Below are 15,092 nucleotides of genomic sequence, written 5' to 3' on the forward strand. Positions count from 1 at the left end.
ATTTCGAGTACATTCGCTTTGCATTGCATAAACCAGGCGCCTATGAAATTGCTATGCTATTAAATGATTGGCTGTTTTAGTGTAAACATTGCGCAACAGGTTGCCAAGACCATAAGAAACGGAGACTGTTTTGAGCCTTTTGTACTAGCTCGTGCGGAGTTACGTCATGTGTAACTATCACGAGTGTGTTCCACAGTCAGGTGGATGTAGCCTTGAGCACCACTTCACCTTTTCCTCTCCTCTTGACGGAGACCTCCACGCACTTATACACGAACGTGCATGAATGTTTTATGTTCGGGTGAGTCTGTGAGGACTCGCGGCAGCAGCCGCTTTTTCTTTATATTTTTGATCCCCCGTGGAGCACGGTCTGCTAACCCGAGCTGACACACTGGGGACTCACTGCAGGGAGACAAACAATGAGTCTCTTCCTATGTTGTCAGAAAAGTCCCAGGACCGGTGTCACAAACGATCCATTCGGACAATGCCTGTGTGTGTTTGTGTCAGCAGGGTCAGAACCAGCGCATCAGCCCATGCTCCACGCTAACCAGCAGCACCGCCTCGCCCCCCGCGGGCAGCCCCTGCTCCACCCTGCCCGCCACCATGTCGGGCCAGCCGGGCACCAGAGAGTGCGCCTACGGCTCCGTCACCAGTCCGACCTCCACGCTGGAGAGCAGGGACAGCGGAATCATCGGTGAGAGCGCCCCCGAGCCTCACGTTTGGGTGTCGAAGAAATGTCAGGGGTTTCCAACTCGTATGATTTGTCTCGACAGCAACGCTGACCAGCTACTCTGAGAACATGGAGCGCGGCGGCGGAGGCAAGCACGGCTGCGAGGGCTCGCGTGGCAACCTGAAGCTGTGGCAGTCGCAGAAATCAGGCATGGACTCCTTCCTCTACCGCGTGGACGAGAACATGACGGCGTCCACGTACAGCCTCAACAAGATCCCCGAACGCAGCCTGGAGAGCATGTCCTCACACTCTGCCCACTCCATCCCCTTGTACCTCATGCCCCGACCCAATTCTGTGGCCGGTGAGTCCCCTCCAGATTCCCTCTGTCTCTCCCTGTGACATATTTCAATACTCCTTACCTCTTTTTTTCCTGCTTGCTTTTCCTCCTTCAAGTGAAAATTCGGTTTTCACGCTCGCACTAGTTGACGTGTGTCAGCATCGAGCGCACGATGTTGCAGGTCGCCTTTGTAAAAGCACTCTAAAAGATGCATGATGGGAAAACCTGGGAAGCCCTGAAGCGGCACAATTTCGTAATCCCTCTTCTCGCTCCCCCCCCTACCGCAAAGTGCCATCGTGACGCCGGTTTCCGATTGGCCGCTCTCGCACGGGCGGAGGTGCATCATAAGCCTCGGGTGTTAACGGCTTCTATTCCCCCCGAGTGTTTCATGGGGGGGCAGGAAGTGAGGCAGGGAGGCACCACCGTTACCTCATGCAGGCACAGCATCGCTCTCCCATCAGGAGCAGGAATGCCGTTCACTAACAACCTTTCACCTTCTAGTTTTTTTCCTCCTCTTCTTCTCCCTTCCCTTCCCTGGTTGAAACAGTTCCTTCATATCCAAAGCTTACGTCCACTTACCTTTCTAACCTCCAGTTTCCACAGCTTTCCCCTCCTCTTTCCCTTCCCAACATCCTCCTTCCTCTTTCTCCGGCCGCCAATGTGCCTCAGTGCAGACTTAAGCCCGTTGGCACAGCAGCAGCGGACGTGATGCGAACAGACTGCTGCATTGCAGATAGACAAGATGAGCACACAGATTGGAGTCCCTCGCATTGAAAATTGAGAAAATGGAGCCTTTTCAGCTCAGTGGCCCTGAGTCATTCCTCCTTGCTTTAGCAGCAGATTAATGTCTCCTCTTGCTCCTCTCAGAGACTAAATTATAGAACCCCCACCCTCCTCCCACCCTCAGCACGCCCCAATCCCTTCGGGGCCAAACTGCTCAATGTTCTCATTTGCCGTTTTACTTGCGCTTTGGGATGTTCGCTCTGCTCACGTTTTGGCCCTCAGAATTAAAGTTGATTTGTCAGCGGAAGCCCGATGGCACTTAGAACCGCAGGAAGGTCGAGGGGCCGCTGTGTCTTCCACTAGGGGTCAGTGAGAGGCACTTGCAGGACTACCAGTATTAAAAACTCAGTGGATGAACTGATTTGAACTCAAATCGGCCTTTAACAATCACTCTGCTGAGTTGTGAGTACAATGATAACAACTGTGTGCTGTCGCTTGGAGATTTTAGATTACATCTAATCTGAAGTGGATCTGCTTGCTTTGAAAGCACAACAGCGCTGGCTTTTTTTTTAAAATTGTTTCCTTGCTTCTCCAGTCAGTAAAAACTACTGGTGATGGTCTCCTCCATTTTTTTTTGTTTTTGTTTTTGCTAGTGACGTTTGTTGGGATGTGAAGGTCTATCACGTCGACTGGCAAATCTAATTTCATAGCATATTGGCCACGAAACAATCAACAGCCAGCGCCGGGCTTCATGAATAAGACATTCATCTGCGCGGCTAATTAATCCTGAGAGATCTAGCGAGTGACAGACGCCGACTGAAGGGAATTCTACAGGGCGGCCGATCGCATCCTCTGAGGCTTCCTCTGGAGTCCATCTTGTTGCACGCGCGTTACCCGTGCATGCTTACTAGCCACGCTAAAACAGATCTGTGATGCTTGTTACCTGAACTCTTAGGAACTGGAATCGTAACTGGGGCCCAGTTCTACCAATCCACAGCAAATTGAGAGAACTTCATCATGATCTATCATAACAGATCTCTAGTAAAAGCTTCAAGAACCTAAGCTCCAAAGTAAACAGGAAGTCAGCCATTTTGTTTTGAAGGAACCATTTTGGGGAGATTTAAACTCCTACTAGGGAATTTGCCCAAAATGAGCCTCAATTGGAAGCTTAGACAGATGGGCGACTTTAATTTGCCAAGCCTCTTGGCCTATCATGTGTTAATGTGGGCGGGGAATGGTGTCAAAGTTGGATGATTATTTAGAGGAGTTGCCATTTATTTTATTTTTTACAGCCACCAGCTCGGCCCACTTGGAGGACTTGGCCTACCTTGACGAGCAGAGGCACACCCCCTTGCGCACCTCTCTGCGCATGCCCAGACAAAGCACCACTTGCGGACCTGGCCGCCCGGGGCAGGACCTGAGAGGTCAGTCCACACACACAAAACTGACTGAAAAGCCGACCAGAACAGTAGGTCCAGATCGTGACCTGCAGGAATGATCTGTCAGGCGGCCATTTTGAAATAGAGACACCTCCATCAATACTGAGCATTCCCCTCATAGTCCCAATATCCTTTTCCTCCCTTTTTCCATCCTCCCTCCGTCCTCCCCTTCCTTCCTCGCATCCTCCTGCTCGCGACCGCTGAGCCATGTGAGTCATCGTCACCTGGTGAATAATTCAAACGTCTGGCAGTCGTCTGGCCACCGAGCTTTCCGTGGTTGCCGGTGATGGAGGATGCGGAGGAGGCGGGCAGGCAGCGTTGCTCAATGTCATCCTAGGGTGGCAAAAGGTGCCTTTGGGAAGTGTTTGATGACTGATGAAGCATCCATCTTTCCATAAACAACTCCCCACACCCTTTAAAAGCCTCAAAGCTCTAATTTGTAGCAACACACGCTTGAAACTTTAACTCACTCACATCGGAAACCCTAACTTGAGTTTTGAAACTCGCAGCGGCTTTGAGGCGCTCCCTGAGTGTAATTGGATTAGCCACACTTAAAACACTCGCCCAGAATTGAGTTTTTGTTGCATCACATTCTTTCACCCAAACGGAGTGCCCTTACATCAGCACGAGTATGCCACTTGCTTCCTTTTCATTAGAGTTCCTGGAAACTTTACTAGCAGCACTTTAGAGACAACGAGAGAGCAAGCGACTGTATGCGGCCAAGGAAAACGATCACGAGGAAATATGGGCTCATTATCGCACCTAGCCGGAGCTCTTTAGCTACGAGCCATTTGCAGAGGGCACACTAATGTACTTTGGGCAACCCTGCCAAACACTGTGCATAAATGCTTCTTGCTATACCGACGCCATTTTTTTTTACAAGACCTCAAAACCACGGTGCGAGCTCTCCTTCGAAATGCATTTCATGCCATCTTGACACTCCATTGCACTAATTGAGAACCCCTTTAACACACTTTTTTTTGTTACTTTTTGTTTCAGGTTCCGCTAGCAACTCCCATCCCTGGCAGTCGCAGTCACGTAAGTAACACTTCTTTTCTCTATGCCCCATAATGTTTTCTGCTATGTCCCATTGTTTTCCATTGTGTTCCATAGTGTCCCATAATAGCCCATCATGCCCCAGTATATCAGATTTTGCACTGCAGTACCCATTGACATCCCCTAATATGTCCCATTTTATTCCATAGTGGCCCATAACGGCCACTATTGTTTCTCATCATTTCCTATTTTGTCTCTTAGTGTCCCTTCATCCCCCCTTTATGTCCCATCACATTCCATTATTTCTCATTTTAGCCCACAGTGTCCCTTGACCCATCAAAAAATGTAGTCTAAGAACTCCCTCTAGTGGCAGGAAAGGGTAGTGACAAGTAGCGCCCTCAGGCTGTATCATAGACCAAAACTTGTCTGCTTCAATTCAAATTGAAACTTTCAATGCTGCCTTAAACCTTGATTTTGTTGTATGCGATTTAGTTAATAAGTGAAATGCTGCGAAAGTAAAATCTTTATTGTGTTTTCCGACCCAGCAGTACGTTTTGCGCCGTACCGGCCCCAGGACATCGCCCTGAAACCGCTGCTTTTTGAGGTACCGTCCATCACGGTGGACTCTGTGTTCACCGGACGCGAGTGGCTCTTCCAGGAGATCGACGGCCACCTCAACCGGCCCGGCAGCAGCCGCGGCGTGATCGTCGTCGGCAACATCGGCTTCGGCAAGACGGCCATCATCTCCCGCCTGGTGGCCTTGAGCTGCCACGGCACACGCATGCGTCAAATCGCCTCCGACAGCCCGCAGGCCTCGCCCAAACGTAAGAAGTCCCCAAATATGATATTAAAACAGGGAAATGTTTGATTTTTATTGGGAATCTCTTCCATTGCCACGTCCAGATGGCGAGGGGCTCCCTCTCAGCCAGCCCCAGCCCACGCATGGCACGCTGGGGGGAGGCAGCTGTCCCGGCACCCCTGAGATGAGGCGGCGCCAAGAGGAGTCCATGAGGAGGCTCGCTTCTCAGGTACCCCCCCTCCCATCCTGTAATCCCAACAAATCAAATTTTCAAATTTGTCCTCATAATTGTTGGAGTGGTGTCGCGCGTCCCACGTGGACTGTACGACGTGTGCGGACACGGGATCCCCTGCCGCGGCGCATGCATTATGCACGTGTGTTGAAGAAAGAAAAAACAACTTAGCCAGGGAGTCTTATGAAATATTAATCCATGTAGAATGTCACTTCCCAGCCTTACTATTAGATCGTGTTAAGTCTGCATATTAATAATTGAATTTACTCGCTGTTTCACCCCCAACTTAGTTCTACTCCATTTCCCGTTCTCATTCCATTCTGGATCGAAATTTGCATTTCCTTTTTTGTCTTTTTTTCCATTGTTATAGAATATTATTTTACTTTTTTGTGGAACAACAATGACTACAAACCAGAATAAGTGATTAGTTAACTGATAAATCCTTTATCCAACAACAATATTGATCATGGGATGAAATAATAAAACTCTATAATAACAAATAATAATAATTTGATCAAATAATGGCATTTTTAAAAGATTTAATCTTATTTTTGCAGTATTTTTCAAATCGTTATTAATCAGTCAGTCAGTTTATTTATACAGCTTTTTTTATACAAAATATGCAACTCAAAGTGTTCCATGAGTTTATCGTTTTCATCCAAAATATTCTTGTAAATTATTCATCAGTACATGTTGCTCATTGTAAAATGTTACAACGACTTAACGCTCAGCTCCTTACGGCTCCCGCTCGAGCCAGACGTCTCTCCGCAGACGAAAAACGATGAATTATTAACATATGAAAATGGAACAACTGTCTACTTTCCTGTTTTTCCACCTTTGACTCCTCTATTGCCCCCTTCAGGTGGTGGCTTACCATTACTGCCAGGCAGACAACGCCTACACTTGCCTGGTGCCCGAGTTTGTGCACAACGTGGCGGCGCTGCTGTGCCGCTCGCCTCACCTGGCGGCCTACAGGGAGCAGATGCTACGCGAGCCGCACCTGCAAAGCGTGCTGAGCCTGCGCTCCTGCGTCCAGGACCCGCTGGCGTCCTTCAAGAGGGGTGTACTTGAGCCCTTAGATGCTCTCTACAAAGGTAATGTCGACATATGTTTAGATTTTGGATAAATTGCTTTCTATACATATCAAATTTATTTTTTTTTGCTCTCCAGAGAGGAAGATCAACTCCGAGGAGGACCTGATCGTTCTCATCGACGGCCTGAACGAGGCCGAGTTCCACAAACCCGACTATGGAGACACCATCGTCTCCTTTCTCTGCAAGACCATCCACAAGTTCCCCCCCTGGCTCAAGCTGGTGGTCACGGTACGGACCACCTTGCAGGAGATCACCAACCCGTTGCCGTTCCACCGCATCTCACTGGACGGTCTGGAGGAAAACGACGCTATCGACCAGGACCTGCAGGGTTACATCCTGCACCGCATCCACAGCAGCCCGGAGATCCAGAACAACATCTCGCTCAACGGCAAGATGGACAACACCACCTTCGGCAAACTCAGCGGACACCTTAAAGCCCTCAGCCAGGGATCTTACCTGTACCTCAAGCTCACCTTTGACCTTATTGAGAAGGGCTACCTGGTTCTCAAGAGCTCCAGTTACAAGGTGAGCTAGCACGGCCATTCCAACCCGTCCAAACCCGACACCTGATGTTCTGATCTTTCATACCTCAGGTGGTTCCGGTCAACCTGGCCGAGGTGTACCTCCTGCAATGCAACATGCGCTTCCCCACGCAGTCCTCATTCGAGCGGGCGCTGCCACTGCTCAACGTGGCCGTGGCTTCGCTGCACCCGCTCACCGATGAGCAGATCTACCAGGCTATCAATTCCGGCTCGCTGCAGGTACGAGCACTCTTGACACAAAATGTGAAACGTCAAAATGACATGCTAACCATGGTGCTAATTCAGGGAACGCTGGACTGGGAGGACTTCCAGCAGCGTGTGGACAACCTGTCCATTTTCCTGGTGAAGAGGCGGGACGGCACCCGCATGTTCGTCCACCCGTCTTTCCGGGAGTGGTTGATATGGCGGGAGGAAGGCGAGAAGACCAAGTTCCTGTGTGATCCCAGGTGAGACCAGAGCCTTTGTTTTTGTTAGGTGTGAACATTCCTTTTTTGGTTGTCACCGTCAACGTTCAATTTGTTTTCTTTTTCCCTGAGGAGATCCCACCTGGCAACAAAACAAGCCTTATCATGCCCTGAATTTCTTTTTCCCGTTTATGCATTCACAGGAGCGGACACACCCTGCTGGCCTTTTGGTTCTCACGGCAGGAGAACAAGCTGAACCGGCAGCAGACCATCGAGCTGGGCCACCATATCCTCAAAGCACATATCTTCAAGGTACTATTTTCTCGCATGTGTATATTGTACATAAATAGAAACACACGGACAAATCACGACTGGATCGCGCCATCTGTTCAAAGGGTCTCAGCAAAAAAGTGGGCGTGTCATCGTCCATCTTGCAAGGCCTATGGGTGTCCTACAGCACGGAGGGTCTGTCGGCAGCGCTCTCGTCACTGAGGAACCTTTACACTCCCAACATTAAGGTGAGCACAAAAATGGTTGTGCTGGAGCTTCCGATCTAGAAGCTACCCTACCATTCATGCGTGTTTACAGGTGAGTCGGTTGTTGATGCTGGGAGGGGCCAATGTCAACTACCGCACCGAGGTGCTCAACAACGCCCCCGTGCTGTGCGTCCACGCCCACCTGGGCTACATGGACATGGTTGCCCTGCTGCTGGAATTCGGCGCCTACGCCGACGCCCCCTCCGAGAGCGGCCTGACGCCGCTCGGCTACGCCGCCGCCGGGGGTCACATGGCCATTGTGACAACACTGTGTCACAGGAGAGCCAAGGTGCGTCTTATATGATTTAACCGGAGTCGAGCTTTATGCCCAGTGGGTCCGACACTCCGATATGCATCCAGGTGGACCACCTGGACAGGAACGGGCAATGCGCGCTGGTGCACGCCGCCCTCCGGGGCCACATGGAGGTGGTGAAGTTTCTCATCCAGTGCGACTGGAGCGGCGGGTCGGCACAGCACTCCCCGCAGACCCAGCAGCAAGCCAACTTCAGCAAGAACCACGCCGTCCAGCAGGCCCTCGTCGCCGCCGCCAGCATGGGCTACACGGAGGTACCACTGCCGAGGGATCCCACTCATGGCTCGCCACAAAATGAAATGAAATAAATATTAACAATTGCATATTATGTTTGTCAATTTAAAACCAGGTTTTTTTTTTGTCTCCAATTTCTCCTCAGATCGTGTCCTACCTTTTGGACCTGCCAGAGAAAGACGAGGAGGAGGTGGAGAGAGCGCAGATCAACAACTTTGACTCGCTGTGGGGTGAGACAGGTGAGTTGCATTTGTTCATACTCCATCGCTGGTAGCACATTTGTCATTTTGTTCCTTCACCTCCTCGTCCAGCTTTAACGGCTGCCTCAGGCCGAGGGAAGCTAGATGTGTGCCGCCTGCTGCTGGAGCAAGGCGCCGCCGTGGCACAGTCCAATCGGCGAGGCATCGTGCCGCTCTTCAGCGCCGTTCGCCAGGGCCACTGGCAGGTCAGAATCTTTGAGAAGGATTACCATAAGAATCAGAAGTCATCGGAATATTTGTTTGTCAGATAGTGGACCTTCTCCTGACACACGGTGCCGATGTCAACTTGGCCGACAAACAGGGCCGGACACCTCTCATGATGGCCGCTTCGGAGGGACACCTGGGAACGGTGGAGTTTCTGCTCTCGCAAGGTCAGTGTCCATAGATGTCCAACACCTTATGATGTGAATTGATTCCATTTTATTCCTTCCCAGGAGCCTCTCTGTCTCTGACGGACAAGGAGGGTCTGACGGCGCTCAGCTGGGGCTGCCTCAAGGGTCACCTGCCGGTGGTCCGATGCCTGGTCGAGAGCGGTGCCGCCACCGACCACGCCGACAAGAACGGCCGAACGCCGCTCGACCTGGCCGCTTTCTACGGCGACTCCGACGTGGTCGGTGAACTCAAAAAGTTGAAACGTCAACAAGGACTCCTTATTCACACGCATGATCCTCTTCAGGTCCAGTTCTTGGTGGACCACGGCGCCATGATCGAACATGTGGACTACAGCGGCATGCGTCCTCTGGACCGGGCGGTGGGCTGCAGGAACACGTCGGTGGTGGTGGCCTTGCTGAAGAAAGGAGCAAAGATAGGTGAGACACATGGTCTCACTCTGTGACGACGCATGGCACAGCAGTCACTCAAATTGCAAGACATTTATTTTTCAATGTGCCACTTGTCCTCATCAAGATATTATTTTTTGGGTCATCCTCACAACGGAAGTTACCAGGGCTCACATTTGCACAGAATCTTCAGATCGCCATGGCGACCAAAAAAAAAAAAAACGCGTGTACATTAATGATGTAGTGTACGTCATCTCCGCTTCCCACCATGGCTGCCGCTATTTATATTTATTTTCACCTTTCTTTGGCTTTCCTGCATGTTCATCCTTTGCATTCTTTCTGCTCCTCAGGTGGTTAATAGCGCTTGTGATGTATTTCTTTTTGGTTTGAATTATTTTGCTTCTCACTGCTGCTTTTTTTGTGTGTTTTTTTTTTCTCACTCCTCCACCTCCATCGCCTCTTTTTTCCTCTCTCTTGTTCCACACTCCTACCCTCACTTTACTCCCGCCCGCCCGCCCGCCCGCCCGCCACCCTCGTCTCGCCTCGCCTCGCCTCGCCTCTCTCTCCGGTCCCAGGATGTCAGACGCTGCCCAGTCGGCCCCGAGGTAAAGCCGAGGCTGTCGACTTCCCACCCCAGCAGGCATTTTGACAGCTCTATCTCCTTTCTCTGTGTTGTCTGTGTTTCCTCCCGAGCGTCGGCGAGCCAGCTTTTAACTTTAGCTAACTAAAGTGACTAATAGGTGTACGCTTTGAGGTAGATGGTCCTAGCCGCTTCCCGGCAGCATGGATGCATGACAGCAGCCTCCGAGCGATACTGACTGCGTGGTTTGTTTTGTTGTTGTTTTTATTTTTAGCAGGAAGCGCATGCACGACATTGTACCCGCCGCCGCCGAGGTCGCTCGCAGTCATCCTGACGTCACTCGATGACCCTCAACGCCGACAACTTGTGTTTTCCTGTCGTCTTGTCGTTTCTTGTGCCTTTGTGACGTTTTGGATGTTTGTTTGTGTGCATCGCTGATTTCCGATACGCTTCAAATGACGCAAATAGTGCATCCAGAAAGGAAATGCATTCTACATAAGAAATATGAATGATATTTAGGATGGTTAACCCTTTGCGGAGAAGTTGTAGTAGCAACGCCGTGATGTTTTCCTTCTCCATCTACCATTTTTAGCTGTTTTTACTCGTTAAAATGATTTCTTGTTACCGTACCCCACCCTGATATACTGGATTGGTCGTATTTGCTTTTCGTTTGTCCTATTTTGAGACATTTAAATTGTATTCACTTGAACGTGCAATCCAGAAGGTGTCTGGTGGGATACGAGCATTTCTCGTTCATATGATTGATTATGTGCGTGTTTGTGTGTGTGTCGTTTTGACCTTCTCTTCCTTCTATTTCTTGCTTGATTTCCAAGTGTGCCGCCGTCCTTACTTTCTCACCCCCCCCCCCCCCCCTCTTGTGATGCAGGTCCAGCCACGTGGGCCATGGCCACCTCCAAACCCGACATCATGATCATCCTGCTCAGCAAGCTCATCGAGGAGGGCGACGGCTTCTACAAGGTGTGAGAACAAATTTCCTTCGATTGATTGTTAAAAAATTTTTCTTTGTGAATGGTTGAAGATAGGAGCATGTGAATTTGGTAATCGTGAGTTGAGAGTATGCAGGGATCCGCTGTAAATGTGCTTCTGTGTGGTTCTCCCGACAGAAGGGGAAGGTGAAGGAGGCGGCCCAACGCTACCAATACGCCCTCAAAAAGTTCCCGCGCGAAGGCTTCAGCGAGGACCTCAAGACGTTCAGGGAACTCAAGGTTTCGCTCTTCCTCAACCTGTCCCGATGTCGCAGGAAAATGAACGTGAGTCTGCCAAATACATTTTTCTGTCGGCTCAGAATTAAGTGTCGCTGTCTTGTTTCCAGGACTTTGGGATGGCTGAGGAATTTGCTACCAAGGCCCTTGAACTAAAGCCCAAATCTTATGAGGCCTACTACGCCAGGGCCCGGGCCAAGCGAAGTAGCAGGTACGAAGTCTGAGGAAACTGATTTTTATACATTCCCACAATTTAGACCAATTAACAGACTCAATTATGCAGTCAAATGTTCTGTTCCATTTTTAGGCAGTTTCCTGAAGCCTTGGAAGACCTGAACGAAGCCATGAAGCAGTGCCCCAACAACCGAGAGATCCAACGGCTGCTGCAGCGCGTGGAGGAGGAGTGTCACCAGCTGAGCCAGGGGGAGCTGCTCCCGCCTCCAGACTTGGAGCTGGAGCCTCCCCCCTCCCCGCCTCCCACGCCTCCCCCAGAGGATGAAGATTGCCTCTCCATGCCTCTTCCGCCTCCCCCGGAACCCCGACTGGAGGACATGGAGCCTGTCCAGGATCTCTTTGAGGATGAGGACTACCTAGAGCAGGAGCTAGAGGCCATGTCCATGGGACTTCCCCCGCCGGAGTCCCTCAGCAATCCGTCCAGTCTGCCCATCATTCAAAGCCCCCCACTGTCCCCGACAAATGCAGACCAGATCTACCTAGGTGATGGTTCTCCTATGGGGCAGCCTTATGAGTACCACCCCACGTCCTCCTCCATGTCCTCTCCTACTCGCGGGTCTTACCAGACCACGTCGCCCTCCCTGTCCCCAACGCATCACAACTCCCACTATCGGCACAGCCCGCACACCTCCCCGGTACACCAACCGTCCTACCGTTTCAGCCCCCCGCCCATGGGCAGCAGCGGGCAGGGGATGGACCGCCAGAGCCCGCCGCCATCCCCTCTGCGCCGGGCTGCCCAGTACAGAGCCAGCCCGCCGGTGGACAGTGTTTGTTTGTACAGATCTCAGTCGGGCTCGCCCGTACGCTACCAGACAGAGCAGCACCCCGGGAGACCCAAATCGCCCCTGTCTAAGATGAGCAGCCAACGCTCCTTCCAGCTCAGCTCTCAGCCCTCGTTGTCGTCCCAGCATCACCAAGCCCAAGGCCTTCGTCTACAGCCGTCCATGGCCCAAATTGTGCGCACAAACCAGCCCAGCAGCATGATGGGCAATAGCGGCTACGGGGGGCAGATGGGCCACTCCATGGGTAGCCGTTACCAGGGCGGCTCGGTGGACGTAGACAGCCGACTGGTGTACCAGCCCTCGCTGGACGGGCGCTCTGTGTCGCAGGTGCAAGCCAGCCTCAGCTCTGGCGCCCTATGTCAGTACGGCGGCCGAGGAGGGGTTATGGAGTCGGGCCTGTTGAAGGACGAGCTACCCCAGCGCCCCTCCTCTGCCTACCGCGCCAGCAGCGGGGGTCCGGCGGGCATCCGTTACAGTCAGACGCCTCAGATCAGTCGCAGCCAGTCCGCCGCCTACTACCCCGTCTCCGAGCACGTGCTGGAGCGCGCCAATGCCATGCCGCCTTGTCAGCTGGGCTCCCCCGAGGTCCCGCATATGGTGAGACGCCCCGTCAGCGCCAACACCACGGAGATAAAGCCGCACGTGCCGACCCCTAGGCCCCTCATCCATTCGCAGAGCGTAGGCCTCCGTTTCTCCCCCTCTAGCAACAATATCTCCACCGGCTCCACCTCAAACCTGGCACCGGGCTTCAGGCCATCCTCCTCCATCCAGCAGATGGAGATCCCCTTGCAAACCACCTACGAACGCTCCTGCGATGACATGTCACCCATCTCTCCCTCGCAGGGCGGCGGGAGTATGTATCAGGGCGAGCCCACTCGCTCTCGGAACACCCCCTTCATGGGCGTCATAGACAAGACGGCGCGGACTCAGCAGTACCTGCACCAACCCTCTCGATCCCGTGGCATGGATCGTATGGACTCGGCCGTCAGCCCCACCTCGCCCGGCCAACTGGTCCAGCAAGGGTCCACCTACAGCCCGCCCACCTCGCTCGGAAACATCGCCTACTACAACAAGACCAACAACGCACAAAACGGACACCTGCTGGAGGACGACTACTACGCCCAGACCCCACCGCCCTCACTGGGCAAACTGGCCAACGGCTCGCGGGGCACCGGGGACATCCTGGAGCGGGTCAGCCAAGTGCCCACTTACCCGGACGTGAAGGTGGCCAGGACTCTGCCTGTGGCGCAAGCCTACCAGGACAACATGTACCGACAACTCTCCCGAGAGACCCGCACACAAGGGCCCTCCTCACCCATCAAACCAAAGAGACCGTTTGTGGAGTCCAACGTGTAACCGCCGCTCAGACGGCGACGCGCAGAAACTCTAAGCAACAGGAAAAAGGACTCGGAAAAACTCTTGCGAGAGGGGGCTACACACTTTTAAGGTCTTGGACTTGACTGACCGACACGCCGTGACTTCACCAACCTGAAACGCTCACATGCTTAAGTCCAGGTTCTGGACAACAACCAGTGTGCTTCTTTCAAAAACCTGCACAGAGACGACACGGACAACTCCTCGGACTGGTATCTTGTGTGCTCTTAACCACGGTCGCTAGTAGACTCTTCGATGTAATACAATACTATATGTTCAATACTGTACATTGCTCGGCAGAATACAAAACAGCTCAACAGCTTAAGTACTAATAGAGAAGAAATGACCATATTTATAATTAAGTTATATATTGTACATAGAAGCCAGAGGAAGCATCGTTTGAATCGTATACCGTTCATGCTGCCTTGGTGTCCCACTGCTGGTCCAAAGAGGGACTATGCTAAAACTCTTCACATGAGCTCAACATTTTTCTTTTTTTTCTTTCTCAGACGCATGTAGTGCGTTATTTTCCGCAACATTTTACATGTCCTTCACAGACTAGGACGTGTGGGAATGTGCCAAACAGGTTGAATCGCCTTTTTGAGTCAACACACTTGAAACATCGGTTAAATCAGGCCCGAGGCGGCGGCGGCGGATTAAAGCAATTTACTAACGTTTGCCTTTGCAGAGCCTCAGAGAAGGCTTCGATGAAAAGCAAGCAAATGTGCTTTTATCCCGCCTTCTTTCCGTCTGGTTTCTTTCCAACACAAAGGCTTAAAAAGGTAAGCTCCACTTTCGAGTTTGCCATTTCTTCCTTATTCTGATTGTCAAATGTAAGTGGCCACGTCAGATTCTAATAGACGATACTTAAGAGATTAAGATTTACGAGGATGTAAAGACTTTTTTTTTCTAGCACAAGTTGTACAGGTGCGGCCTGATGACCATTTGAAATGTTTTGCTTACGGCACAGCCACAATTAATAATCTGGCTTTGTTTGAAAGAGTGCGATTTTAATAAGCGGTACTTGACGCCATAAAAATCACCAACCAATCCCAGCGTAAGGGAGTTCCACTTAGTACTGATAACATCCCACTTCATTTTTTTCTGAGCTGGTGTTGCCTGTAATATACTTAGTTTCAGATGTTCTAAATTGAAGCTATCCAAGAGTGTACGGTTCAAATATATGTATTAGTTGGCTGTAAATAGTCAGATGCATGTTTTATTCTTCTCAAGCGGAAACATGTATAGCAGACTGGTGTGCTCCCCTATCATCCCCCCCCCCCACCCCCAAAACCTGGTTTCTTTTATGATTAATGTATTTGCTTGCTGAGCAGAGTTCTCTTGTCTGTACACGTGAGCTTTCAGATCGCTGTGATATATTAAAAAAAAGACATAATTATTAAAAAAAAAAAAGTTCAGCAGAATGTGTTTTTATCTCATGCGAACTGATTGTAACCTGTACAGTACAATGTATTGAGAGGAGAAAAACATATTTATAAATGGTTGCCTACTGAAACACATGTTTAGTCATTTATTATCGAATT

At 51.1% G+C, this 15,092-nt stretch overlaps 1 protein-coding gene across 5 annotated transcripts in view; it reads left to right on the forward strand.

Moving 5' to 3' along the window:
• Positions 1–15,064, forward strand: part of tanc2b (tetratricopeptide repeat, ankyrin repeat and coiled-coil containing 2b) — a 39,038-nt gene extending 23,974 nt beyond the window's left edge. For 2 of the 5 annotated variants that reach the window (XM_049758247.2, XM_049758246.1), the window contains 24 exons: positions 508–691; positions 771–1,028; positions 3,020–3,151; positions 4,166–4,204; positions 4,708–4,986; positions 5,066–5,190; positions 6,056–6,287; positions 6,364–6,812; positions 6,881–7,048; positions 7,115–7,275; positions 7,437–7,545; positions 7,629–7,751; positions 7,822–8,058; positions 8,130–8,336; positions 8,462–8,555; positions 8,628–8,761; positions 8,824–8,947; positions 9,011–9,186; positions 9,253–9,385; positions 9,931–9,960; positions 10,822–10,913; positions 11,060–11,206; positions 11,269–11,369; positions 11,466–15,064. In XM_049758247.2, the coding sequence (XP_049614204.1) occupies positions 508–691; positions 771–1,028; positions 3,020–3,151; positions 4,166–4,204; positions 4,708–4,986; positions 5,066–5,190; positions 6,056–6,287; positions 6,364–6,812; positions 6,881–7,048; positions 7,115–7,275; positions 7,437–7,545; positions 7,629–7,751; positions 7,822–8,058; positions 8,130–8,336; positions 8,462–8,555; positions 8,628–8,761; positions 8,824–8,947; positions 9,011–9,186; positions 9,253–9,385; positions 9,931–9,960; positions 10,822–10,913; positions 11,060–11,206; positions 11,269–11,369; positions 11,466–13,530 (5,799 nt within the window). In that variant the 3' untranslated portion in view covers positions 13,531–15,064. The remainder of the gene's footprint in view (positions 1–507; positions 692–770; positions 1,029–3,019; positions 3,152–4,165; positions 4,205–4,707; positions 4,987–5,065; positions 5,191–6,055; positions 6,288–6,363; positions 6,813–6,880; positions 7,049–7,114; positions 7,276–7,436; positions 7,546–7,628; positions 7,752–7,821; positions 8,059–8,129; positions 8,337–8,461; positions 8,556–8,627; positions 8,762–8,823; positions 8,948–9,010; positions 9,187–9,252; positions 9,386–9,930; positions 9,961–10,821; positions 10,914–11,059; positions 11,207–11,268; positions 11,370–11,465) is intronic. The other 3 variants (XM_049758248.2, XM_049758250.1, XM_049758249.1) reach the window with 2 other exon arrangements.
• The last annotated feature ends 28 nt before the right edge of the window (positions 15,065–15,092 follow it).

Source organism: Syngnathus scovelli, chromosome 21 (genome assembly GCF_024217435.2).
Source record: "Syngnathus scovelli strain Florida chromosome 21, RoL_Ssco_1.2, whole genome shotgun sequence".
NCBI lineage: Eukaryota > Metazoa > Chordata > Actinopteri > Syngnathiformes > Syngnathidae > Syngnathus > Syngnathus scovelli.